Source organism: Dendropsophus ebraccatus, chromosome 6, assembly GCF_027789765.1.
Source record: "Dendropsophus ebraccatus isolate aDenEbr1 chromosome 6, aDenEbr1.pat, whole genome shotgun sequence".
Lineage (NCBI taxonomy): Eukaryota > Metazoa > Chordata > Amphibia > Anura > Hylidae > Dendropsophus > Dendropsophus ebraccatus.
This window is the reverse complement of record NC_091459.1, coordinates 65,929,709-65,957,381: the sequence shown is the minus strand read 5'-3', so window position 1 is coordinate 65,957,381 and position 27,673 is coordinate 65,929,709. Positions and strand designations below refer to the sequence as shown.

The 27,673-nt window shown below is 42.6% G+C and overlaps 1 protein-coding gene across 3 annotated transcripts in view; it reads left to right on the top strand.

The window, feature by feature from the left end:
* Positions 1 to 27,673, top strand: part of ACAP2 (ArfGAP with coiled-coil, ankyrin repeat and PH domains 2) — a 106,031-nt gene that overhangs the window by 36,708 nt on the left and 41,650 nt on the right. For 2 of the 3 annotated variants that reach the window (XM_069975075.1, XM_069975073.1), the window contains exons 5-11: positions 6,724 to 6,782; positions 10,159 to 10,342; positions 11,184 to 11,228; positions 14,519 to 14,614; positions 23,573 to 23,647; positions 24,209 to 24,321; positions 24,608 to 24,628. In XM_069975075.1, coding sequence (XP_069831176.1) covers positions 6,724 to 6,782; positions 10,159 to 10,342; positions 11,184 to 11,228; positions 14,519 to 14,614; positions 23,573 to 23,647; positions 24,209 to 24,321; positions 24,608 to 24,628 — 593 coding nt within the window. The remainder of the gene's footprint in view (positions 1 to 6,723; positions 6,783 to 10,158; positions 10,343 to 11,183; positions 11,229 to 14,518; positions 14,615 to 23,572; positions 23,648 to 24,208; positions 24,322 to 24,607; positions 24,629 to 27,673) is intronic. The other variant, XM_069975074.1, reaches the window with a different exon arrangement.

Here is a 27,673-nt window from a genome sequence, read left to right as displayed (position 1 = left end):
ATCCTTAAAAAAGGCTTGTAATTCCAGGAGAGATGAGGAAGCGTCTTCCTTTTATAAATAATAATTTAGAGAAGTGGGGAGAAGTATCCAAGATCGACGCGCAAGTGGCTAAAATTACGAAGAAAACAACATTGCAATTTGAAGACTTGTCTAAACTGAAGGATCTGATGGATGCCTTTTAAAGAAATCATGGGAGACTATTGTTCTCCCTGAAAAACAATATTGCAGCCACTTGTGTTGCTAGGCCTTGCATGTGTGGATCGGTCAACTTGAGGACCATCTAAGAGATAAGAAGACATCGAGAGACCAAATCATTGACTCGCTTCCTCTTCTTAGAGATGCTGCAGCCTTACAGAGTCTGTGCGTGTGGCTGCCAGGGATGGAGCTCTAACCACTGCTTCCCATAGATGAAGAACTGGATGGGGGACAATGTTTCTAAGTCAAAAAATTATGCAGTATCCCATTTGAGGGTAAATGTTTTCGGCTCAGCCCTGGATAAAATCCTTGAGAAACCTGTGGACAAAAAGAAGGCGCTTCCTGAAGGGAAGACGCAGAAGAAGGAACCGTACAAGTGACCCAGGTTTCAAGACAACTATAGAGGAAAAGGTAAAGGTGGACGCTGGAGCTACCCTAAAGGGGGTGGTGATGGGGAGATTGTCCAAGTATCGGGAACCTTGGGCAAGGAATACTCAGAACACTTGGATCCTAGACATAATCAACCGAGGTTACAGGATAGAATTCACTTAGTGTACCCCCAGAAGATTTCAAATTTCCAGTCATCCCAGTTCCTTCAAACAGAATTGATCAAGTCAGTGAAGAAACTGGCCCACTCTAGAATGCTAAACAGCCAAATCCTTACCTCCTGGAACAGGTGCAAATCTAGTTTAGACAAAAAATCTCCACAGGTCCAATGTTCCCTACACTGGTGGCAGGACCCTTTGAATCTAAAGGAGGGAATCCTCTGGAATCCGATTCCAAAGAAGATATTCACTACAGATGTGAGTTAGACTCTCATCTCTTTCAGGGCCTAAGGTCATCAGGTCCTCCAATTTCAGAGAACTGATGGCGGTCTGGACATCATTGCAGCAGGCAAAAGATATCTTAAAGAACAACTCCCGTGAAAAGTTTTTTCCCAGAAACACGTTACAATCACCTATCTCCCCCCCCCTCCCCCCATCAACCCTCAACCAGGAAGTGAAGTAAACTCATACATATCTGAAGACTGTTGTCACCAGGCTGCTCTGTGGCAACCGTTCTGCGATGATGATGTCATCAAGAGGGAGGCTGGTATAAGCCCTATTAGGCGAGCCTCCCTTGTCAGATGACTTAGCTTACTTAGCTCTGATTGGCTGAGCAAGCTGTAAGCCATCTAACAGTTCTACAGAGCCAGTGAATGAATCTTCTTCTCTTTCCCCAGCAGTTACAGGGGCCTCCCTCCTCCCCCTCTCTCTCTGTGCCCAGTACAGTCAGTGAGTAAATGAATTCTTGTATCTCCTCTTTCCTTAATGCAGATAAGCCCTTTTCTCTCCCTGAGCTCAGGCAGTGATTGAGTCATTTGCTCTTTCCTCTGTCTACTTCCTAAACATCCCCCTGTACCCTCTGTCCCCTGTACATACAGCCAGGGCCCTTTGAAAATCTCTGGCACCAGTTGATTTGAAAGAATTTTTTTTTTTTTTTTTTTTTGTGAACTATCCCTGAGCTGTCCCTTCACTAAGCCAGGCCCTGACCCAAGATGTATCATCTTCTGTGAGGGAGGGGACAGAGAGAATCGCAGTTCCCTCATCTTCTGAGGGTAAACCACCAAAGTGGTAATAACATACAATTACAAAGTAAATAAATGTTTCAATTACTTTTGTAATTGTTATATACTATGTTACTGGAATACCCCTTATCCATGTCTAGAAAAACACTGCTGCTTTCTTTCAGAAGCAGTGCCATGCTTGTCCTTAGTGTGTGTGTGTGTGGTACTGCAGCTCGGTTCCATTTAAGTGAACAGAACATATTTGTAATAGTAGAACAAATAAAATAAAATCTGACCTGGGGCTAGGGGTGGTGCTAATTTTGGAACAAAGGAGCTGTGTTTTTCTAATCCCAGATAACTCCTTTTACATCTGTCTAGTGAAAGTAAGTCTTCCATCATAATGGCTCTTTGAAACAAACAAGGAAATTCCATGTCATTTCGATTAGCAATGGTTTATGTGTTCAGGAAGTACAAAATAATGTTTTTCAGGAAGTACATCTCTTGTGAATGGGCCACTTTCAAGTGTTTTTTTGAGACTGCATTTATAGCACTTTTTTTTGTTTTGTTTTTCTTACTCCCCTGAGTTTCCCTTCCCCTTGTTGCTCAACTATTTCTCATTCTTCTTATTTTAGGGCCAGGACCAGAGCTTGGTTATTTCCCAGTAGTACATACATAAGACTTTCCATTTCTTCTCTGGCTAATACTGCACATACAGTACGCTGCTATGTCATGTCATAATGCCGGGGAAAGTGCACAGCAAATCCAAATGGTAAAATAAATATATGGAAACTGGAGAGAAAGGAACGGCTGCACATCCCATCTATGGCTGATACTAATGCCGCTAGGCCTATATTAAAAATCAACACCAGAGTGTCTGTATATGAATTGATCAAGCCATATTGCCCCGTGTACCACCGTGCAGGTCCTCTGGTCCACACGGGTCCCTACGCTAACTCCACACCGTGTCGGTCAGCGACCGCCAACCCCGCAAAGCGTGCACATGCAGGGAAGGGAGGCCATGGAACGGCCCTGCAACCCCAATGTCACAGGACCAGGGTAAAATAAATATACATGACGTTTTCCCCCTCCAAACATTAAAGTAATTCTGTATTCACCAACCCACCCCACCAAACGCTAGTACCATCCGTTTGATGAGAGTAAATCCTTACCAGTCGTTTCTTTTAAAATGCCTTTGGTTAAAGCAAAAAAATTATATTTTAATCTGTTGTAGGCAAGTCAAACCATTTTGGTCTAGAGCATCTGTGCCCTAGGTCTGCGACGCCTCTCCTTTTTCCTTCCCACCCTCCTCATCATTCGGAACACCCCTGGACAGGATTTCTATTCATCGCTCATCTAAACTGCACCTGTTTCACTACATGGGGCACAGATGTTCTAAGCCACACCAGTTTCACTTACCAAGACACCAGTCGCATTTTAAAAGACATGACCGGTAAGGATTTACACTCCTCAAATGGACGGTACCAGCGGTTTGTGGGGAGTGGGTTGGTGGATACTGAGTCTCTTTATAGCAGGGGTTCATCAAGAGGTTCAAAGAAAAAAATAAACCAAGAAAGAAAAGAATGAATTATGGTAATGATGATAGCTAAGAGGTCTCCAGATGTATGGCAGTTTAGATAGAAAGTGTCGTGAGAGTGCACTAAACAGACTGGTATTGTGCTTAAGGATTACTTACACAGTAAACTACTTAAAGGGGTAGTCCACCAAAAATTTTTTTCTTTCAAATCAACTGGTGCCATAAAGTGCCAGAGATTTGTAATTCACTTCTATTAAAAATTTTTAAGTCTTCCAGTACTTATCAGCTGCTGTGTGTCCAGCAGGAAGTGGTGTTTTCTTTCCTGTCTGACCCAGTGCTCTCTGTTGCCTCCTCTGTCTATGTCAGGAACTGTCCAAAGCAGGAGCAAATCCCCATAGAAAACCTCTCCTGCTCTCCAGACTGGAAATAATACAACTTCCTGTTGGGCATACAGCAGCTGATAAGTACTGGAAGGCTTGAGATTTTTTAATAGAAGTAAATTACAAATCTCTGGCTCTTCATGGTAGCAGTTGATTTGAAAGAAAATTTTTTTGGGTGGACTACCCCTTTAAGATGGCATGTGTAGGAAATTACTGATGCACTGGTTTTGCAAGTTGCTATGGTTACAAAAATAAGATAAACAGAAACAGCACTGCCGGCAAGGGGTTATATCAAAGGGGTAGTGCAGCGTTTAACTTTTATTCACTAAATAACACACATCACAAAGTTGCACAACTTTGTAATGTATGTTATTTAAGTGAATGGCCCCCTTCCCAATGTTCCCGCCCCCCCCCCCCCCCCCCCCCCCCCCCCCCCCCCCCCCCCCCGGAAGTGTTGGTGCATTATACTTACGTGTTCGCTGTCGACTCCAGCCGAACCTCTCCGGCCGCTCCTAATGCTGCCCCCCCCCTCTGCCATGTCATCAGCAGTTATGCTTAGTTATGCTTAGCCAATCGCAGCTGAGCAGCTGATGACGTGGCAGAGGGGGGACGGCATGAGGAACGGCTGGAGCGGCTCGGCCGGCGTCCCGAAGATGACGACGTCGACACAAGATGGCGGCCGGGGTCGACAGCGAACTTGTATGTATAATGCACCAACACTTCCGGGGTGGGGGGAAAAATGGGGAAGGGGGCCATTCACTTAAATAACACACATTACAAAGTTGTATAACTGTAATGTGTGTTATTTAGTGAATAAAAGTTAAGTGCCGCACTACCCCTTTAAGCAGTGAACTGCTGCTGCTGTTGAGAAGTGGGGAAAGTGGGATTATACTGCAGCACTGTGGACATACAGCAGTAGGTACACTGGCTGGGACACAAGAGACAACTGCCCTGGCCTGTAAAAAAGGTTAAGGTGGCAAGAGGGATAAGAGGAAAATCCTGATTTATCTTTCAAGAACAGTGTGGACCATCTCCAGCAGTTACACTGGCTTGCAGGTACACAGCCGAGGCTTTCTCAGGCTCCCTCCCCTGCATATAGCAAATACAGAGCTCCAACTTCAAAAATCACTTGCCCACTGCATTACTTGACAATTAGATAATTAAATTTGCAGCATGCCAGTTTCTTTCATGTGCATGGATTTGATGTAGAAATCTGCAGTCAAAACTGAGAGTTGCAGATTTTGCCTCCTCTCCAGCACTCAACTTCCTCCCTCTGACTGTCTCTGCTTGCCACGCGCAATATGCAATAACTGCCTGATGTCGCCCCTGCTGCCACCCTTTCTCCTCTTGGAAGTTTTTACCAGAGATGGCCAGAGGTAGGAAATGGAGCATCGGAGAGCAAAAGAGGTAGGACATTTTCTGCCCTCCAATTTACTCTTTTCTGTTATGTGGGCACGTATTCTAAAAAGGATAAGGTTAGCTTTGTGACTTGGCCAAATCAAAATTAGATTTTGAGTATTAGTTTAATGAGTAACTAGGAGGGAGGTGTTTTTTTTTTCTGACAAGGGTGCTCCAACTGCAATCCATTTAATGAGTTACAAAGGCCTTTTTAACCCTCTGTGGTCGGCTTTTACTTCTAGAGGAAGCCACATCTAGGCATTGAAAAAGGAAGCATTAAATGACAGCTTTTTAACCCCTTAAGGTCAAAGCCAATTTTCGTTTTTGCGCTTTTTTCCACTTTTTGTTTAAAAGGCCATAGCGCCTGCATTTTTTCACCTAGAGACCCATATGAACCCTTATTTTTTGCAACACCAATTTTAATTTGCAATGACAGACTTTATTTTCCCATAAAATATGCTTCGAAACTGGAAAAAAATCATTTGCACTGTCAAATTGAAAAAAGAAGGAATTTGTTTTCATTTCAGGTAGTTCCATGTTTACGCCGTTCGCCCTATGGTAAAATTGACATGTTATCTATGTTCCTCTCATCGGTACGATTACAATGATATGTTACTTGCATAACTTATTTTATTTGATGGCTTTTAAAAAATTAAAACCTTTTAAAATAAACTAAATGTGTTTAAAATTGCTCTATTCCCATTGTTATAACGCTTTTATCCTTTGGTCTATGGGGCTGTCTGAAGTGTCATTTTTTGCGCCATGATGTGTTCTTTCTATCGGTACCTTGTGCCTTTTTGATAATTTTTTATTACATTTTTTCTGGATTTGATGCGACCAAAAATGTGCAATTTTGCACTTTTGGAATTTTTTGGGGCGCTTACGCAGTTTACCGTGCCAGATCAGGAATGTGATAATTTAATAGATCGGGCGATTAAGCACGCGGCGATACCAAAGATGTCTATTTATTTGTTTATTTATATTTATAAAATGGGAAAAGGGGGGTGATTTGGACTTTTTTTTTTTTTAACATCAACTAGAAGTCCCCCTGGGAGACTTGTATATACACAGCACTGATCTCTCATAGAGATCAATGCTGTGTATATACACAGCAGTGATCCATGAGATCAGTGATATATCGCTCTGGCCTGCTGCAGACCAGAGCAATATATTGCCGAGCTGGGTTCAGCGTCAGTGCGACGCTGAGGCTCAGCCCGGCCAGAAGAACGGATCTGTCCCACTAGACACCAGGAAAGTGATAAACAGAGCATCTAAATGTAGCTGTCAGGTTTGACAGCTGCATTTAGATGTTTAATTAGCCGACGCGGCAACAGGACCCACGACAGCTAATAGAGTCGCTCCCCAGCTGCAGATAACAGCCGGGAGCGGCGCCTTTCTGAGCAGGGTGTCGGCGGGACCCCTCTCTGAACTCCCCCCAGCGTCACCATGACGTACCAGATACGTCATGGGACGCTATGGGGTTAAACGGTCACCCATGCAATGCTTGGATGAATTTTTCTCAGTGACATCCATCTGTTCTAATAGGACACATGGACCTTTTTCTTAAGCCAATCTGATTAATTGGGGCAGATGTAAGATTAACAAACTGTAAATATTTTTCATATCAATATATAGCAATTGCATTCCTTTTTTTGTTGTCTTTAATTTAGATCCTTTTTGACCAAGCCCAAAGATCGATCAAAACACAGCTCCAAACATTTGTTAAAGAGTAAGTCATTTGTATTTGACATTGTTGACATTGTAAATATTTTTTTTCTTCAGTGATTAAAGGGGTATTCCCCCCAAAATTATTTTTGCATTAATATGTTGCCCACCCGTAGCTTTCCATCTTTCCAATAAACTTATTATGGATTCTGCACAGTTTTGCTGCTATCTAGATGCATTCACCCCCCCACCAAATTCAGAGAATCATCAGCTCTCAGTCCAACCCTGACACGCTCCCTGCTCCTGGCCCGCACCCTCCGAGACGGCATCACGTGTCCTCAGTCTCTTAAATGGGCTGGGTTAGCGCTTGTACCTCAGTCCACTGAAGAGAGGGAGGATAGTGAGACAGTCACAGCTGCTGCTGTTCACTGTCTGCCTCACTAAGAGCACCCAGAGCTCACCCGCCCCGCACCCTGTATCCCCCCACCCCCCGCAGTTCACCCGTTGGCCTGTGAGTGCAGCCCCCCCCCCCCCCCAGTATAGCCCGCAGCCACCCTCCATCACCGATCCCTCCCCCCTGCGTCTCACCCGGCAGAAGCTGTGGCTTTCCCAGTTCTTGCAGAACTACAGCTCCCAGCATGCTCAGCCTTCTCTCCGTGCATGCAGGGAGTTGTAGTTCTGCCCGAGCCGGGAGAGCCGGCCTGTAAGTGCATGTGATCCCAACCATGTAATGCTGCCTGCCGACTGCCCTCACCGTGTAATGCAGCCTGCCCCAACCATGTAACCCGGCCGCCCGCATCGTTACCTCCGCACTGGCGTCTCACCCGGCCGCCCGCATCGCCACCTCCGCACTGGCGTCTCACCCGGCCACTGATCTCACCTGGTTGCTAATGCGGGCGGCCGGGTTATACCTTAAATTCCAGGAAGCAGTAATAAAAGCCCTGTGTAGAGCAATTTCCCCTAAGTATGGAAATATCCCACATGTGGACATAAAGTGCCATGTGGGTGCAGGATAGCCATTTTGCTAGAATAGATGGTGAATGCCGTGTCGCATTTACAAAGCCCTTGGGTTGCCAAGACAGTGACCTCATTTTAGAAAATGACCTCATTTTAGAAAATACACCCCACAAGGAATGTAATAAAGGGGTGTAGTGAGCATATGGACCCCACTGGTGACTGACACATATGTGGAACAATGTGGCGTGAAATACCCCTCATGCACCCCACATGTCTGTAAATACCCCACATGTGGACATAAGGTGCCATGTGGGTGCAGGGCAAGCCTCCGAAGGGAAGGAGCACCATTTGGATTTTGGAGGCTAGATTTGGCTACAATGGATGATGAATGCCATGTCGCATTTACAAAGCCCCTGTGCTGCCAAGACATTGACACCCCCCCCCCCCCCCTACAAGTGACCCTATTCTGGAAATAACACCCCTCAGGGAATCTAACAAGGGGTGCAGTGAGGATATGGACCCCTTGATGATGGGCACATTTGTGCTGGGAAAGTGAAAAAAAATTCAAATTTTCACTTTCATGGCACATTGTTTCACATTTGCGCCTGGCACCAGTGGGGCCCATATGCTCACTGCACCCCTTGTTAGATTTCTTGAGGGGTGTAGTTTCCAGAATGGGGTCACTTGTGGGGGGTTTCCACTGTCTTGGCTGTATCGGGGCTTTGTAAATCCATTGAAATACACTGAAATCCATTCCAGTGAAATCCAGCTTCCGAAAGCCAATTGGCGCTCCTTCCCTTTGGAGGCTCGTCCTGCACCTGCTTGGCACTTTATGTCCACATGTTGGGTATTTCCATACTCGGGAGAAACTGGGCTACATGTTTTGTGTTTTGTTTTTTTCTTTCTTTTATCACCTAGTAAAAATGAAAAATTGAAAGCTAGAACAACGTTTTAGGGTAGCTTCACACGTCCCGTGTTGCAGCTGATTTACTGCTGCGCATCAGCAGCAGATATGACCAAATGACACAGCATTAAATCCGCACTGTAAAATCCGCTGCAGATCTGCTGTGGATTTTACAGTGCGGATTTAATGTTGTGTTCATTCATTTAGTCAAATCTGCTGCGGATAAAATTTCTGCAGGGAAACACTTAAAATTTTCTTACACAATTAGCTTTTATTTTTGTGACTCGCCTAAAGGGTTAAAAAAAACTTTTTAGCTGTGCTTTTGCGCAGTGGGGTGGTGGTGGGGGGGTGCAGTTTCTGAAATGGGGTTCTTTGTGGGGCTTTCTAACATACTGTATAGTCCCCTCAAGTTTCAAAGTTAGAAAAATGCAATTTTTCACATTACTATGGGGTTTTTCATAAAGTATTGTCTACAATTTACCAGAAATGTAAAGTACCATATGTCACGAAAAAACATTCTCAGAATCAGCAGGATAGGTAAAAGTATTCCAAAGTTATTAAAGAGTAAAGTGACACAGGTCATATTCATAAAATTTGCCTTGGTCCTTAAGGCCATTTCAGGCCCAATCTTTAAGGGGTTAATGTCTTTGATTATTGTTACTGATTTATAATTACTTATATGAATAGACTGGTGCGGGGATGCTAGTGCCGCAGTACTTTTTTTGAACCACAGTCCGGTTTCAGCACATGACATAGGTCTATTCCTTGGCACCGTCCCGGCTCAAAGCACTGGAGGAGGGCCCGCCCGCCCCCAGTGTTACGAAACCCCCTCCCCACTGTGATGTGGCTCCATTGATTGTAATGGAGCCGCGTCACAGAAGGGAGGGATTTTTGTCATGCTGGGGGCTGGCGGGCCTGCCTCCAGTGCTTCAGACTGGTCCAGTTCCCAAGAATAGATTGGCACTCTATATGAGAATCGGGATTGTTCAAAGAAAGGACCCCCTGCGCCGGTCTATTCATATAGAGAACTTAAAGCGTTGTACCTAATGGTACATTTAAAGTGTCACTGTTGTTAAAACTTTAAAAACCTAAGTCAGCAGGGGATGTGATATAAAGCAAGTTTGCAATTTACAGTGATTTATTTATTTTTAGTTATCATGGAAAACATGGCACTTCCTTTGTCCTTAGACTTTATTTTTCCCCCTCAAACAGTGTAAACAAAGGAAGTCATGGTCATCTGTGTGCCCACAGAGAAGGCGGTAAATTGATTGACAGACACATTGAGCCATGACTGGCTGGTTTTCCTGTGTTTAGTCTCCTTTTTTTTTTTTTTTTTTTTTTTTGCCCCCCCCCCCCCCCCCCCCCAAAACCAGCACAAGACTAAAAGACTGAATTCAGTAGACTGGACCTGGTTTTTAGGTAAGTATAGGCAAAGGATGATAACAAAAAAAATATTTAATGAAAATTGCAAACTTACTTTAGTTCACATCTACCGTTGATAAAGAATTTGAAAGTTATAACGACAGTGACACTTAATAATAACAGTGACACTATAATATAACTGAGCGTTCTTTCACAGAGATCTCAGAAAGTTTAAAGATGCCAAAAAACAGTTTGATAAAGTTAGTGAAGAGAAAGAAAATGCCCTTGCAAAAAATGCCCAGGTTCCAAGAACTAAGCAACATGAAGTTGAAGAAGCTACAAACATTCTGACTGCTACACGGAAATGCTTCCGACATATTGCTTTGGACTATGTCTTACAGGTAAACAAATAATACAGGTAAATAAATAATAATTATTTTTTTACTTTTATTTAATAAAAAGTGGTGGGTTAAATGTTTAGCTTGAAGGACCTGACATAAATATGTTACTGTTTTCTACCGTGTTCCCTTGAAAATAAGACTCCCTTCTTAAATAAGACACCCCAACTACCTTACCAACTAGCTTAAAATAAGGCACCCCTACTCTAAACTTAGGCGCCCCCCAAAAGTAAGGTCGCCCGGTACCACCCAGGACTTGCCCAATCCCCTCGTGGACCTTCACAGCCAGCGCCGCAGGCATACTGTTCCATGGCCCCTATGTCCTCTTGGTCCCGCGCTCCTGCTTCAGCAAGGATGTGAGGATTCCAGGGAGGTCCGGGGAGGAACTCTTATTTCTCTGCCACTGGCTGGGGGGAAAGAGAAGACATACCTCGAAAATAGGGAGAGATTTATTAAACTGGTGTAAAGTAGAATTGTCTTAGTTGCCCCTAGCAACCAATCAGATTCCATTTTTCATACCTCACAGATTCTTTGCAAAATAAAAGGTGGAATCTGATTGGTTGCTAGGGGCAACTGAGGCACTTTTACTTTACACCAGTTTGATAAATCTCCCCCATAGTGCCTGTTTTTGTGCAAAAATTAATAGAAGGCACTTTCTTATTTTTGGGGAAACACAGTATTATCTTACAGAAACTTACAGAAAGGTAATTATTTGTGGTGTGCATTGCAGGTTGCTTGTAAATGTATAAGACCAGTCCTCATCTGGCTGTTGTAAATTCACTACCCTTATACTAGGCATTAAATGTGTTTTTTTTTTTGTTTGTTTTTTAACTTTGCTTTGTAGATCAATGTACTTCAATCAAAAAGAAGGGCTGAAATCTTAAAATCTGTAAGTATTGGAGAAATTGGTGCCAATTGTGCTGATAACCTTAGAGGTGTGGCTCTCACATAGCAGTTTTACTATCTCCTAGCTGGCTTAGATTTATAAGGTTTATAAATGCAAAGACCCAGGCGGGCACCACTGGGTAACTGCTAGGGTGCCAGTCCACCTGTTACATAGCAATACGACAAAACTAAGGAAAAGACAAGCAAGTATACAGGGGCTGCACAACTAATTGTAGAAAATAAACCCCCAATAGACTAAAAACACCTTAAAAAAAGAATACAATAATCTCACTACTGGCTTTAATAAAGTGCAGTGTGCTCCACTCACCCCCATAAAGTATGTGGGAGAACAGATGCTTTAACATGTGATATCAGCTTTGCCATCTGTTCTCCCTCTTACTTTATAGGGCGCTACAGGGGTACGGGGATATACTTACTATACGAATGTAAATTTTTATGCCGGCTTCCTTGTACATTACGGCCCCAATTCCTGCTCTTGGAATGTCACAGCCCTGTTGATTGCCCATTTAGCCATCCAGTTACAGCAGTGGTGTCTCACCCATCACGCGGGCACATTACTTTGCAGCAGGAGCTGCAGAAGGCCGGTTTGCTGTCTCATTTTGGACAGCGCTACGGGTACGGATATTTTATTTTCAGGGGCCTTGCTGTTTAAAGTGACACTGTCACCCTCTTTTTGCATTCTGACATCTCTACACAGGTGTAAAGCGTAAATTTTGTGGTTTTCATACCTTATTTTATATCATATGTCATGGTGCTTGTTCAAGTAAAAAGTGATCTTTTATCAACTGCAGATTGCATTAAGTGGGTGGGGCCTCGCAGCATTAGCGCCAATTAGCCCTGCCCACAACACCACAGTTGGCCCCACCCCCCTCGTCGGCCATTGGAACAGGCTGGCCGAAAGGTCTAGACCCCAACCCCTTTATGTCGGCCAACCAATGGGCGTCAAGGGGACGGGGCCAATGTGCAGTTGATATAAGGACACTTTTTACTTAAACAAGCACCATGACATATCATATGAAATAAGGTATGAAAAGCGCTAATTTTACCCTTTACACCTGTGTAGAGATGTCAGAATGCACAAAGGGGGTGACAGTGTCACTTTAAGTATTCTTTTGCAGTGATTTATCTATAACAGAATACAGAAGATAGATAACTACCATAATATGCTATTTTCCACACTCCTATAAACAATAAATGGTGTGATGATAGGCATAATCCAAGGTTCTAGGCATAATCCAATCAAGCAGGAGCTTTGTCATGTTCTTGAGGTAGTGAAAGTTCTTAATCTTCTGTCCAAATGCAGCCGCCAAGGGCATATTATCCCCTGTCCCCTAGCAAAGCCTGCTTTAGAAAGAGTTTTTCTATGACTTGGATAGCCTATCTGAAAGTTAAGCTATTAGTATCCAAATAGACTGGGTCAGATCCCCACATTATTATTGGTTACCAGGCACAGCTTGAGCACTGCACTCCTTGTATTGTATTGAAGACTCACATTCTGTGGATATGCTGTAAATGTCCCAAATGGGACTACCCTTTTATAACCCCTTGATCTCTGACGTTCAGCATGATAATTTTAGGCTGGAGATTCATTCAGTTACTATGACCGTTGTGCAGTATGTTTCTGCATGTATTCATTCTATGTATGTATGATTGCACCATAATGGTGTGTTCACACCTACAGGATCTGCAGCTGATATTCTGCAGCAGATTTCATTTAAATAACTGAACACAGCATCAAATCTGCTGCAGATCTGCTGCAGATCCTGTAGGTGTGAACGCACCCTAAGGCTATGTGCACACTGAGCAATTCTCGAGGAATTGTAGCTGAAAGTTTTCAGGCAGAATTCAAGCAGAATTTAAGCCCCCCATTGACTACTATAGGATTCCTCTAGCAGATCTACAGCAGAAAATTCTGCTCGGAAATTCTGCAGTGTGAACAACAGAGCAGAAAACCCATTGAACACAATGGGAATTTGCTCTGCACATTTTTTACGGGAGGAATTTCAAGCTGAATTTTGAGCTGAATTTCAAGCTGAATTCCTCGCCTTTTCCTCAGTGTGCACATACCCTAAAGCCTTAGAAATACAAGGGCTCCGATCACTGCCCTGTGTTTGTACACCGTGCACAAATAACAAATAAAATTTTCCAACCGTCCATTGCACAGATGCACTTTCCATGCTGCAGTTGTTACATATGTGACATGACTGCAGCAGGGAAAGCATTAGGCACAAAATAATCTGTGCAGTGTACGAGTTGCCTGCAGCGGTGCTTAGTTTAAAGAACAATGAAAACTCCTTTAGGGTGCGTTCACACGTACAGGATTTGCAGCAGATTTGATAGCGCAGATTTGAAGCTGCAGATTCAAAGCAAATTAATTCTGGGCCATCAAATCTGCTGCCGATTCAAATCTGCCCCATCAAATCTGCTGCAGATCCTGTACGTGTGAACTCACCCTTAGTTTTCTTATGTGTGTTGGTTTTGTTTTTTCTAATAAAGTAACAAATAGTCAGAAATCTAGAGAGTCCTAATCCCAGAATTGGCACTGTTTGGCACTGACAAGTGCCAGATTATAAGACTTCATGGCCATTGGATTGAAGGAATTAAACTGCCTAAAGTGATTTCCTAAAAGCTATTATTTATTGTTGATTGACTTCCCTTCAATACTAATTGATTCTGACTACTAAAATCATGAATACTCTTGGGTAAACCAGTAAGGCTGCAGGATCCGCACATCTACATTTTTTGGTTCAGGGGAGGCATATTGATTTCTGGACATTCCTCTTTTCTGCAGCATAGGTCTGAGCTCCTGTGTCTCCGTAGTTTTTCCTTTGAGCTTCTGCAGGGTGGATTCAAGCTGCTTGAATTTTTTCCACTTCCCACAGAGACTTATAAGCTGTTCTCTGCTTTTAACCTTTTGAATAAAATATAATAGCTGGAAGAAACATTACAAGAAGAAACTTATAGATACTGTGAAACGTATTTTTTATTAGACGGGAGAATGGGTTTGTACCAGGTTTTGCTGACTCACTGAATGCATGGTTCCAATTTCAGCTGTGCAGGCAGAGTTAGGTACCTAGTGCTGTGTGACTAGAGAAGCAGGATTCCTATAGAATGTGCATCATGCACTTGTATTAAAAGAGTAAAAAATGTAAACCCTCTGTGGGTGTCTTACAAAGCAACGCTGAAATCTGCATGTTTAGGTGTACTATATTATGTGTTTACATTCTCTTGCACAAGTTATTTCTTGCGTAATAGTCTTTTGTCTGTTAACAGATGCTGTCTTTTATGTATGCCCATCTGGCTTTCTTCCACCAAGGATATGACCTTTTCAGTGAGCTTGAGCCCTACATGAAGGATTTAGGAGCAGAAGTAAGTATATTCTTGCGTTCCATTGTATGCAGAGTTAAAAAAAAAAAAAATCAAAATAGAAGGCATAACACTAATCAGTTTTCTGTATTGTACTATAGATCTGCAGCTCTATTACTGAAATGTGTTGTATGACTTTACAATATAGCACCCATACTGTGTATCTTTGACTTTAGATGGAGTAACACAAAGGTTCTCCTACAGATTTTATGATGCTGTACAATATAAAAATATTGGTGTGTTTTTAGTCTTTAACTAGAATTGCCATCATGCCTGGACAGCCAAAGCTTTTGTTGTCCAGGCATAATGGTTTTGTAGTTTTGTAACAGCTAGAGGGCTGCAGGTTTAACCCTACTGCTTTATGCAGCGGAGGAGATGCCAGTGAACTAAGAAGCCATTTTACTGACCTAGACTTACCTTATAATAATAGGAAGGAAAACTATTCTGAAAAAGTTTGTTCCTTGTATTCGCAAGGATTGCAGTATAGTCCATGCTGGAGGTGCCCCAGCCGGTAGCACTGCTCCACAGTGAACTATGCCGATAGTCCAGTTCAAAATTCCTGGAAGATTTATTGACGTCACTTTCTGTACGGGTCCTTGGTTAGGCCAAAAATTAATTAATCCTGACGAGGGCAACCGTGACAGTTGCTCAAACGCGTTGAAGGTCTTCTTGTTTTCTTTACATATAATAATAATAATAATAATAATAAATAATTATTATATTTTTTTATTTATTTTTTGGTAGGAGATTCATTTTAATTTATTTAAATCTGTTCCTATTATTGGATTAGGAGTCTATTGGGCGGTCCTATTCAGGAGATGCTCACATAGTGGATCCTATCAATCACTCAGTCAGATCACCCAATAAACTTCATATCCCAGATTGAGGAATATCAATAGTTTATAACAAATACAGAATCTTTTCAGACAAAACTATGTCAATCTTCTCCACATCTCACGCTATGCCAAGATGATGGTAGCCTATTTTCCATTTGAGTAGCATTTTCATGGTGACAGGCTTCTTTTTAACCCCTTAAGGACCGGGCCTGAGATGGCCTTAAAGGGAACCTGTCACCCCCCGTGCCGGGGTGACAGGCTCCCGACCCCCCGTTAGAGCGCCCTATACTTACCTAATCCCGCCGGGTCCCGCTTCTGGATCCGGTCGGGTGATGAAGATCTCAGCCGCTGCAGCCCGGCGCACGCGCTGAGAGATGAGTCCAACGCTCATAGAGCATGACGGAGCGCTGGACTCTCCTGTCATTCTCTATGGGTGTTGGACTCATCTCTCAGCGCGCGCGCCGGGCTGCAGCGGCTGTGATCTCCGTCACCCGACCACCTCCAGAAGCGGGACCCGGCGGGATTAGGTGAGTATAGGGGGCTCTAACGGGGGGTCGGGAGCCTGTCACCCCGGCACGGGGGGGTGACAGGTTCCCTTTAAGGACCGGAGTAAATTTTATGAATATGACCAGTGTCACTTTATTCATTAATAACTTCGGGATGCTTTTACCTATCCGGCTGATTCTGAGATTGTTTTCTCGTGACATATTGTACTTCACATTTCTAGTAAATTGGAGTCGATACTTATAACAAAACTTTATGAAAAAAAAACAAAATAGCGTGAAAAATTGTGAAAAAATGCATTTTTCCAACTTTAAAACTTTTCTGCTTATACAGAAAATGGTTATATCACATAAATTATATATTAAATAGCATTAGCAACATGTCTACTTTATGTTGGCAGCATTTATTAAACTATCTTTCATTTTTTTAAACAATAGAAAGCGTAAAACATTAGCAGCAAATTTCCAAATTTTCGGTAAAATTTCAAAATCAGATATTTTTAGGGACCTGTTCAGGTTTAAAGTGTATTTGAGGGGACTGTGTGTTAGAAAGCCCCACGAAGCACCCCATTTCAGAAACTGCACCCCCCAAACTCTGCAAAAGCACATCCAGAAAGTTTTTTAACCCTTTAGGGGAGTCACAGAAATAAAAGCTAAGTGTGTAAGAAATTTGAAAATTTTAATTTTCTGTGCAGAGATTTTATTGTAATCCAATATTTTTCATAATTATGAACCTATTACCAGAGAAATGCACCCCAATATTGATTGCCCCGTTTCTGCAGTTTATAGAAATACCCCATATGTGGCCCTATTGCGCTATTTGACGCAACCACAAGCCTCAGATACAAAGGAGCGCCTAGTGAATTTCAATGGCTCCATTATATTTGGTCATTTCTGACTGTACCACTTCAGGTTGGCAGAGGCTCTGGGGTGCCAAAACATAAGAAACACCCCTAAAGGGACACCATTTAGAAAACTAAACCCCTCAAGGAATGGAGGCTTACCCTGCGCCCGCATGGCGCTTTATGTCCACATGTGGGGTATTTCTGTACTCAGGGGAAATTGCGCTACACATTTAGTGTTTTTTTTTACCTTTTAGCCCCTTGTGAAAATGAAAAAATCATGACAAGATTAATGATTTAGAGTAAAAATTTAAAAAAAATTACACTAAATGTTGGTCTAGCCTTGATTTTTTCCATTTCCACAAGGGGTTAAAAAAGAAAATGAACACAAAACGTGTAGGGTAATTTCCCCTGAGTACGAAAATACCCCACATGTGGACATAATGTGCCATATGGGCACAGGGCAAGCCACCAAAGGGACAGAGCGCCATTTAGAGACTGGAATGGAGGATGGAGGCCATGTCGCAATTACAAAGCTCCTGTGCTGCCAGGACAGTAGAAACCCCCGACAAGTGACCCCATTCTGGAAATTACACCCCATAAGGAATCTAACGAGGGGTGCAGTGAGCATATGGACCCCACTGGTGACGGGCACATGTGTAGAACATGTGCCGTGAAAATAAAAAATACCATTTTTTTCATTTTCACGTCCCAAATGTGGCCGTCACCAGGGGGCCATATACCCGCTGCCCCCCTTGTTAGATTCCTTATGGGGTGTAATTTCCAGAATGGGGTCACTTGTGGGGGGTTTCTACTGTCCTGGCCGCACAGAGGCTTTGTAATTGCTTCATGGCATCCTCTAATGGGAATGGCGGCCATACCTACTTAGCTGGGGAAAAGGGACAATTCTAATTTATTTGGGCGTATTAGGCCAATTATTAGTTTATAAGGTTGGAAATGACAGGTGTCCATCAAATTCAACCTGTGTTGATCCAGAGGAAGGCAAAAAAAAACCCTCGTGAGGCAGACGACAGTAGCCTCATCACAGGGGAAAAATTCCTTCCCGACTCCATAATGGCGATCAGAATAATCCCTGGATCAACGTGACCCCTGAAATAGGAATAAGGGACAGAATTTAGATAATGTAGAACCCCAATGACGTGTGGTACGCCTTGAAGCGATCCTGTATGCAGAGACCGGGGAGACCCCTGTTACACCCCACTCTGCACTTCTTCTGGGGTCTCCTGTTTTCCAGTGTGGGGGACGTCACCTGGAAAATGTTGTCCTGGTGCGATACGGGGTCCCTCACATCCAGAAGCGCTGGGTCCTCTCCATGGCTGCTAAATACTAGGGCGCTATTACTACTTCTGATATTTTCGGATCGTGCCGCAAGCTACAGTAGCTCAGGCAGCGAGGGACCAGAAGAGGGGGTGCTGGTATAAAAGTTATCCCCGTACAGGTGGTGACCTTTATCCAGCAATGGGAAGATTAGTTCCCCAACGATCTCCCCACTAACTCCGAGGATTGGGGGTGGGGGGCATCTGGGGGCTGGATTTGGGTGTCCCTTCCTTTATACACTCTAAGGGTACATGCACACTGCGGAATGGCGAAGGATAACCCTTCGTGCATTCCGCAGTTAGCACCCACCGGCGGACTGATGCGGGCGCGCGTCTCCGTCCGTGTCATAGACTCCATTCTATGCACGGGCGGATTCCGCTCTCCGTCCAAAGTATTTATTCTTTGGACAGACGATGGAATCCGCCCGTGCATAACATAGAGTCTATGACACGGGCGGAGACACGCGCCTGCATCAGTCCGCCGGCGGGTGCCAGCTGTGGAATGCACAAAGGGTTATCCTTCGCCATTGCGCAGTGTGCACCTACCCTAAATCTGTAAGAGTACCCTGAGGTACGCTCACAGAGTTAGTAGAATTTTACGCCATACCGTGATCTCTTATTGGGATGGTACTGGCGGAAAAGACGTGTCTGGGAGGCAGTGTACGCTACGCTACCCCCCCCAGATACGTCATTGGAGTATGAGGATGAATGGAGGAACGAAGGATCCCCCCCCCCCCATTTATCCTCACTGGCTGTTTCGGTGTCGGAGGCAATAATAACGTATCCCTCTGATGCCGAAAACACCCTGGGGGCCACTTTTATATAGGGATTGGTATATGGGGTATGTAGTGGTGTAGTGTCAAACTTTATTCAATGTAGTGTAGTGTGGTGTAATGTAGTGTTTTTGACGTGTTTTTTTACAGTAAGTATATAAAAAAAAAAAACTACGCCAAAAATGGTGTTGCTGATAAATGCCGCACTTATGTGCTGCACTTTTTAGCAGACCGTGGCAGTAGAATATAGAAAAAAAAAACACCCTACGCCAAAAAGGAGGAGTTGCTGATTAGCAGCGCACTTTCGTGCGATGCTGATCAACACTCAGCGGCGATAGGGTGCGGAAAATAGAAAAAAAAAAAAAAAAAACTTTATTACATACTGAACATCCCTGTAGCTGCTGATAAGTGTATTACACATATCAGCCGCTAGAGGGCAGCAGAGCGGAAAATCCCGAAAACCTGACGCTGGAGCCGAAAATAGCGGAACGTGACGTCGAAGCCGAAGCCGAAGACCCGAACGAGACCACGAGGACGGCGCAAACCCGGAAGACGCCGATCAGGACCCCGGGACAGGTGAGTAATGTACGAATTCCTGCTCTGGACCCCTCAGCTACCTAGCTGAGGGGTCCAGAGCAGGTATTTATAACTTTTGGGGACTTTGATCGCCGTGAACGGCGGCCGGCCGTTCACGGCGATCGGGACGGTGGCACCTGGCCACCATTACTTTTTACAGTAATGGCGGTCGGTGCCGTCCTTGGACAGCACCGACCGCCATTTTTTCCGGGTCATCGGGTCACCGATGACCCGGAAAGGTTCCTATCGCCGCTATTGACTGATCTGAACTGATAAGCCAATAGCGGCGATCGTCGGCATGGGGGGGGGGTTAACAACCCCCAATGCCGACAGGGAGAGATGGCCTGCAGTGTATTTCTGCAGGCCATCTCTCCCGATCGCATGCGGCCGGTCCGCGGCGCCCTCTTAAAGGACCCGCGTACCGGTACGTCATGGGTCCTTAAGTGACAGTGATCCATGACGTACCGGTACGACATGGGTCCTTAAGAGGTTAAAGTGTCACTGTCGTGTTTTTTTTTTGTTTTTGTGTTATTTTTTTTTTTTGCAGAAATCAATAGTCCAGGCGATTTTAAGAAACTTTGTAATTGGGTTTATTAGCCAAATATGCCGTTATCTGCATTTAAAAAGCCTTTTTCCAGGTCCCCCCCCCCTCCCTCCTCTTTTCCATCCACTGCAAAAAATCAGGAAATTGTGACTTGTTGCATCAGAGGTACCCAGTCTGTTCTATAGAGAGAGGAAGGGGGAGGAGGGAGTTAGCCTACAGCAGAAAGCCGATAACAGATGATTACAGGCACGGAGCTGGGTGAACACTATAATCAGAGCTCAGAGAGGTCAGTGGTGACTGTCAGAGGAGATAAGGGGTGAGGTATTTGTAGATTAACTCCTTGTTGTCCTGTTTTGGTGTTTTATTTAGCTCTCTCCATAGGAGAACAATGAAGACAGGGGGGAGAGCTTCAAACTACTTTTTCATGATAAAAATGCATTTTTCGGCTAATAAACCAATTACAAATTTTCTTAAAATCGCCTGGACTATTGATTTCTGCAAAAACTATTTTCACGACTGTGACACTTTAACCCCTTAAGGACGGGGCCCATTTTCGTTTTGCGTTTTAGTTTTTTCCTGCTTGTGTTTAAAAGGCCATAGCACTTGCATTTTTCCACCTAGAAACCCATATGAGCCCTTATTTTTTGCGTCACTAATTGTACTTTGCAATGACAGGCTGAATTTTTGCATTTGGTACACTACGAAACCAGAAAAAAATTCAAAGTGTGGTGAAATTGAAAAAAAAAACGCATTTCTTTTATTTGGGGGAACTGTGTTTTTACACCATTCGCCCTGGGGTAAAACTGACTTGTTATACATGTTCCTCAAGTCGTTACGATTAAAACGATATATAACATGTATAACTTATATTGTATCTGATGGCCTATAAAAAATTCAAACCATTGTTAACAAATATACGTTCCTTAAAATCGCTCCATTCCCAGGCTTATAACGCTTTTATTCTTAGGTCTATGGGGCTGTGTCAGGTGTCATTTTTTGCGCCATGATATGTTCTTTCTATCGGTATCTTGATTGTGCATATACAACTTTTTGATTGCTTTTTATTACATTTTTTCTGGATTTGATGCAACCAAAATTGCGCAATTTTGCACTTTGGGATTTTCTTGCGCTGACGCCATTTACCGTGCGAGATCAGGAATGTGATTAATTAATAGTTCGGACGATTACGCACGCGGCTATACCAAACATGTTTATTTATTTATTTGTTTACTTTTATTTAAAACCTGGGAAAAGGGGGGTGATTCAGACTTTTATTAGGGGAGGGGGCTTTTTACTATAAACAACACTTTTTTTTTTTTTGTTACACATATACTAGAAGCCCCCCTGGGGGACTTCTAGTATATATACTTTGATCTCTCATTAAGATCTTTGCTGTATAGATATACAGCAAAGATCAATGAGATAGGCACTCATTTACTTCCGGCTGCTGCAGCCGGAAGTAAACGAGTGCCGAGCCGGGGACGGCGCCATCTTGGACGAGTCCCCGGCCAGCATCAGTAACGGAGATCGCTCCTCCGGGACAACGTCCCGGAGGAGCGATCTCCCCCACTAGACACCAGGGAACGGTTGCCTCCGGTAATCGGAGGCAGCTGTCAACTTTGACAGCTGCCTCCTATTAGCTAATTAGCGGGCACGGCAATCAGACCGTGCCCGCTAATAGCGGCGGTCCCGGGCTACGCGCGGCCCGCTTTGAAGTGATAATGAGGACATATGACGTACGGCTACGTCATATGTCCTTAAGAGGTTAAGGTGGTGTCAATGATTAGAACGTATGGGCACTTTCATATATAGATAGATAGCTAGCTAGCTAGCGCTGGCCAAAAGTATTGGCACCCCTGCAATTCTGTCAGATAATACTCAGTTTCTTCCAGAAAATGATTGCAATCACAAATGCTTTGGTATTAATCTCTTCATTTAATTTGTTTTCAATGGAAAACCACAACAAAGAGTTGTTAAAAAGCCAAATTGGATATAATTCCACACCAAACATAAAAAGGGGGTGGACAAAAGTATTAGAATTAGTATTACCCTTAGAAAAATCATGTGATGCTTCTTTAATTTGTGTAATTAACAGCACCTGTTACTTACCTGAGGCACATAACAGGTGGTGGCAATAACGAAATCACACTTGCAGCCGGTTGAAATAGATTAAAGTTGAACCTCTGTCCTGTGTCCTTGTCTGTACCACATTGAGCATGGAGAAAAGAACGCAGACCAAAGTACTGTCTGAGGACTTGAGAAGCAAAATTGTGAGGAAGCATGAGCAATCTCAAGTCTACAAGTCCATCTCCAAAGACCTGAATGTTCCTGTGTCTACCGTGCGCAGTGTTATTAAGAAGTTTTAAAGCCCATGGCACTGTGGCTAACCTCCCTAGATGTGGATGGAAAAGAAAAATTGGATTTCAACAAAAGATTGTGCGAATGGTGGCTTAAGAACCTCGACTAACATCCAAATAAGTTCTAGCTGCCCTGCAGTCCATGGGTACAACAGTGTCAACCCGTACTATCCATCGGCGTCTGAATGAAAAGGGACTCTATGGTAAGATACCCAGGAAGACCCCACTTCTGACCCAGAGACATAAAAAAGCCAGGTTTGCCTAAACTTACCTGAGAAAGACAAAAACTTTTTGGAAGAAAGTTCTCTGGTCAAAAGTAGAGATTTTTGGGAAAAGGCATCAACAAAGAGTTTACAGGGAAAAAAAAAAGGCCTTCAAAGAAAAGAACACGGTCCCTACAGTAAAACATGGCAGAGGTTCCCTGATGTTTTGGGGTTGCTTTGCTGCCTCTGGCACTGGACTGCTTGACCGTTTGCATGGCATTGTGAAGTCTGAAGACTACCAACAAATTTTTTAGCATAATGTACAGCCCAGTGTGAGAAAGCTAAGTCTCCCCCAGAGGTAAAACACTTCAAAAAGCACTAGAAAATGGTTTGAGAGAAAGCACTGGAGATTTATAAAGTGGCCAGCAATGAGTCCAGATCTGAATCCCATAGAACACCTGTGGAGAGATCTCAAAATGGCAGTTTGGAGAAGGGACCCTTCAAATCTCAGGGACCTGAAGCAATTTGCCAAAGAAGAATAGTCTAAAATTCCAGCAGAGCATTGTAAGAAACTCATTGATGGTGCGTTCACACCTACAGGATCTGAAGCTGATTTTCTGCAGCAGATTTCATTTAAATAGCTGAACACAGCATCAAATCTGCTGCAGATCCTGTAGGTGTGAACGCACCCTTATGGTTACCGGAAGTGGTTATAATACCACTCACAGCCTTAGGATATGTGTGGTTCTGTTTTTGGAAGAAAGTTGCTATATTTTCCTAGTCCTGAACAATCCTTATAGATTATATTTCATTAAATTATATTAAGTATTTTTGTTTGAAATAGCAGATGTTTACCGAACACAATCTCCAGAAGGTTGTTGCAGTTGATTTAGTTTTGTCTGGGAATAAAACAATCCTATCTGCATGGTATCCGCCATTCTAAAGTATCTCCGTATGCCTCTGTTAATTCTGTTTCACTATATTTTACAGCTGGATAATCTTGTTGTCGATGCTGCAAAAGAAAAAAGAGATATGGAGCTTAAACACTCAACAATTCAGCAAAAGGTAGAAGTTAAGGAACTAGTGTACAAAGCTGTACGGTCTGAACTGATACACTAGGTGCTAGAGTCTGACACTGAGCTTTAGTATGTGAAAGAGTAATTGTCTTTTGTTTGTAGCGGATCTCCAATCAAGGTCAAGGTGGCAGGAAAATAGATCAGTCATTGAATTATTTATCTGGTGCCAGCACATAGCTCAAAGCTTTAAAACAAAGAAACGTACAATATGTGATAAGGTTACCCATACATAAGGGTTAAAATAATTTAACATTTCTCTGTGTTTAAATTAAAATACAACACGTTTATTATGTGAAGTGCAGTATGGAAGGATTTATGCCATGTGCACATTTGCGTTTTGAGGAAAGTTTACATTGCCAAAACAATTAACGTTGCGTTGTAACCTCTGGTTTGTTCTGTGTGGGAAGCCAAACTATAACACTTTATACATAAAAGGGAACTTGCTGCCCATAATAGGGCACACAATCTAAAGGTAGTAAATCATGCTAAATCCCTAGTTATGTTTCACTGTATGTATTTTCACATCCTCACTGTTGTGTCTCTATTTTAGGGTTTATCTGCTGATGACTCCAATCTAGAATGCAATGTTGATGCAGAGAATGGTATTGTTATGGAAGGATACCTGTTTAAACGGGCCAGCAATGCTTTCAAAACCTGGAACAGGTAATAACATGAGCACAAGACACACCATTATGGGTGGACTATCTGTTCATGATGATGGATCACCATCTAAGGAAAGAATATCCAGCTTTATTTGGTACAGTTCAGACACTGGCTGAGAGAAAGCATCAGCACAGAATTGTGAAATGCCGTGTTTTACTTTTTTTATGGCTATAGCTGCAATCTTAATTTCTGATTTCATGTCATGCTGCTGCTCTTATTTTGCATTTTCACTCCTTCGCCTCCTTTTTAGTATGTTTTAATCCTGCCCCATTTTTTCACATGACAGGAAAAAGCCAGACCACACCAGGTATCAACCAGCCTCTTCTTCCCCCTTCATGTATTCCCTGTGGCACGCACCTCTCACTGTGAATCCTGTACATAGATCACCTGCAATGGATGAACAACTAACTTGGATTTGAGAATTTACTGCCCATTATACAGTACTTTGAGTTTTAGAGTAAATATAAGCTGTGCTGGGTACTTAATCTACTTCTGATTATTTAACTGAAATATTTTACACCTTTCTGCCATTTTTGCACTGACTCAAGCACATAAGTCTTCAATGTACAGATGCTCAATTTACCGTAACTTCCCTTATCATTATTTACCAGAGAGTTTTGCATGAATAACTTCCAAACATGCTTCCAAAGTTTTCCTTTCTTTTCCTGGAAGCTCGTGTAAATTACTCTCCATTGCATGTTGTCTTCCCCACAGGGTTGCATATTCTGCTTGTGCTTGCAGCAAATACTCCTCTTTTAACTTTTATGTTAACTAATATGCTGTTTTTTTGCTGTTTGCGTAGCATTAAATCCGGATTTCAATGCAACCTTTTCTTAAATTCTTTGAAAAAAATACAAACTTCTTAACTCTAGTATGTTTGTAGTTTTACATGTTATTAGCAGCATTAAGGCATTTTCTGTATTCATTTCTTAGTCCTCATTCACATCACATTATGGGGTTATGTATGAGGTATACATTGTTATACCGGATAAAAGAGTATTCTGATATATACTGTGGCATACCTGTCAGGCCCTTTCACTTTAGTAGACTGATGTAGTCTGCTAGACCTCTGAGTCTTGGGAGAAAAAAAGTACATGTTTGGAAAATAGACTTAACATAGAAACTCCAGCAGTAAAATAGAAATTCATGATAATATCTTACTGGAAATTATTTTTCATGTTATTGCCCTTTTATTTAGCATTAAGCCCCTTTTAAGTGGACCGAATCTGCAAGGAGTGTTTCTAGAAACCTTCCTGCTGCTATAAAATGGCTTGTGTAAAAGTGTCAATGATTAACCATGAAGCGGAAAAACGCCTGATCCTCAGCTAATCACATCTTTTGTGCAGCTTTAAAATTCATCGTGTTGGCCACACATCTCCCTGTGTAAAGAGGGTATATGTGGCAGATAGCAATAAATTTAAATTGCTGCACAAATAATGCAGTAAATGTTTGTGCGTCCCAGCCGCACAATTAATTGTGCTTCCAGAAAGCATTGCAAATGAGCCCACCGATCTCATGGATTGGTGCTTGCTTGAACCCTTGCACTGCCCCCCAGGGACCTATAGGCTGTGTTCACACAAGGTGTTTCTCATGGGTTTTTGCCACTGTTTCATTAGATTTGCAGCAAACGTTGCTCCATTTTATGAACAGTTGCGCAGTTCACAGTAAAGAACCTCATTTTGCCACAATGTTGATAAAATCACAATAGAAATGCAGTGTGTGAAATAGCCTTTGGGGTGTTTCTTAATTTGGGAGTGTTTGGTCATACTATTTACTATAAAAATATAGGTAAAACTTATATCTCTGTGTCATACTACTAATCCACCCACTAACATAACTTTCTTGTGTGTCTATGTGCTTGAGGTTGGTTTCCTCTTTTTTCCCATATCACTATTTCTCTGCCAACCTGCTTCAGTGTTCCTTACTCTTTTCCATGCATGTTGGTGCTTTCCATTTCCTCTATTTAGCTTTTGTATTTCCTCTTTTGCTTCCACCAGAGAAGTATTGGAAAACAGCCAGATTGCCGCCTTTAGTACGTTTGGGTCTAATACCCAAACTTTGTTATCATATTTTACTAACATAAATCTGTTAATAACCAATAATTTGACTGCTGCTTTTAGTGCTCGTTTTCTGTATTAAACAAGCTTTTTGAAATAATTTACTTTTAGATACAGTTGTCTTAGCTTTACTCTGTACAAACTCAATTGGTCCAGACATTATGTCTCAAAACCATTTCCTCTCATCTGCTGGACGAAGATCCGGTTAAACACTTGCACATCTCAGGGACAAAAATTAGATGCTTACTGTCTTCAACTTGAATTGCAGTTGCTCAGGAAAGTCCCACCACCTCTTCATAGTTACAGGTTCCCATATATTTAAGGAAATGTGTCATCCAAAAATTACCTATTGTTCAAATCAGGTTTTTAGGTTAAACATATTTTTAACAGGTTTTTTTTTGTGGTGTTTTACTGTCTATATTATAAAATGAATTAGAAATTTTGCAGTTTTCATCTTCACCACTGGGACAACACACATGTGTAAAACTCCAAGTCACTTTTTTTTCTTTCTCCCTCTCCTTCCTATTGTCACGCTGGTACTTCTCATTATGTGGAGATTACTTCTTAGCACTCATCGCAAAAATATGTTTTGCATCCTGTCTGTTCATTTAAAACACAATTTTTCTGGATACCATATCATTTAACTGGATCGCCTGCATAATCTATTTATAATTTTACTTTAAACCCTTTTTTTTTCACTAAAGGGAATACATGGCGTATTTTTTTTCCCAAACATAAAGATTTAGTTTAAAGGAAAGGTCATTTTTTGATGACACAATCCCTTTTGAGATTCTGTATCAAACTATACCTACTATAGCAATGTCCAGATATTATCACTAAACACCAAGATGTATCAATATCATGCGGGGAGACAGTTTGAATCTCCGCTGCACTGTAGGGACACAGCCGAGCGGCTCTGTCATTACAGTGCCACGGAGATTCAAACAGTCTCCCCGCTCCCGACATAATATTGACACATCATGCCGGGCAAGGAACACTGCATTACAGGGCTTCCCCATCCGTAGCTTTCGTAATATACGGGGACGTGGGAATAAGCCCTAATAGTTTCATTCTAAAGTGAGGCCATTCATTGTATAAAAATGGTCTAGGACTATGTAAGTTGGAGCATATGCTGTTTTTAAGAAGTGAGAGAGACCACTTCTTACTTTCCAGTCACAGGCATTCCACCTTCTCTCTCTGCAAGTTCCCAAGCTATCCTGCTGTTGTCTGGTTGGTGGTTAACTGTGTACTATTAAGTTGTACTAATGGTTTGCATTAACTCCCCTGTAATACTA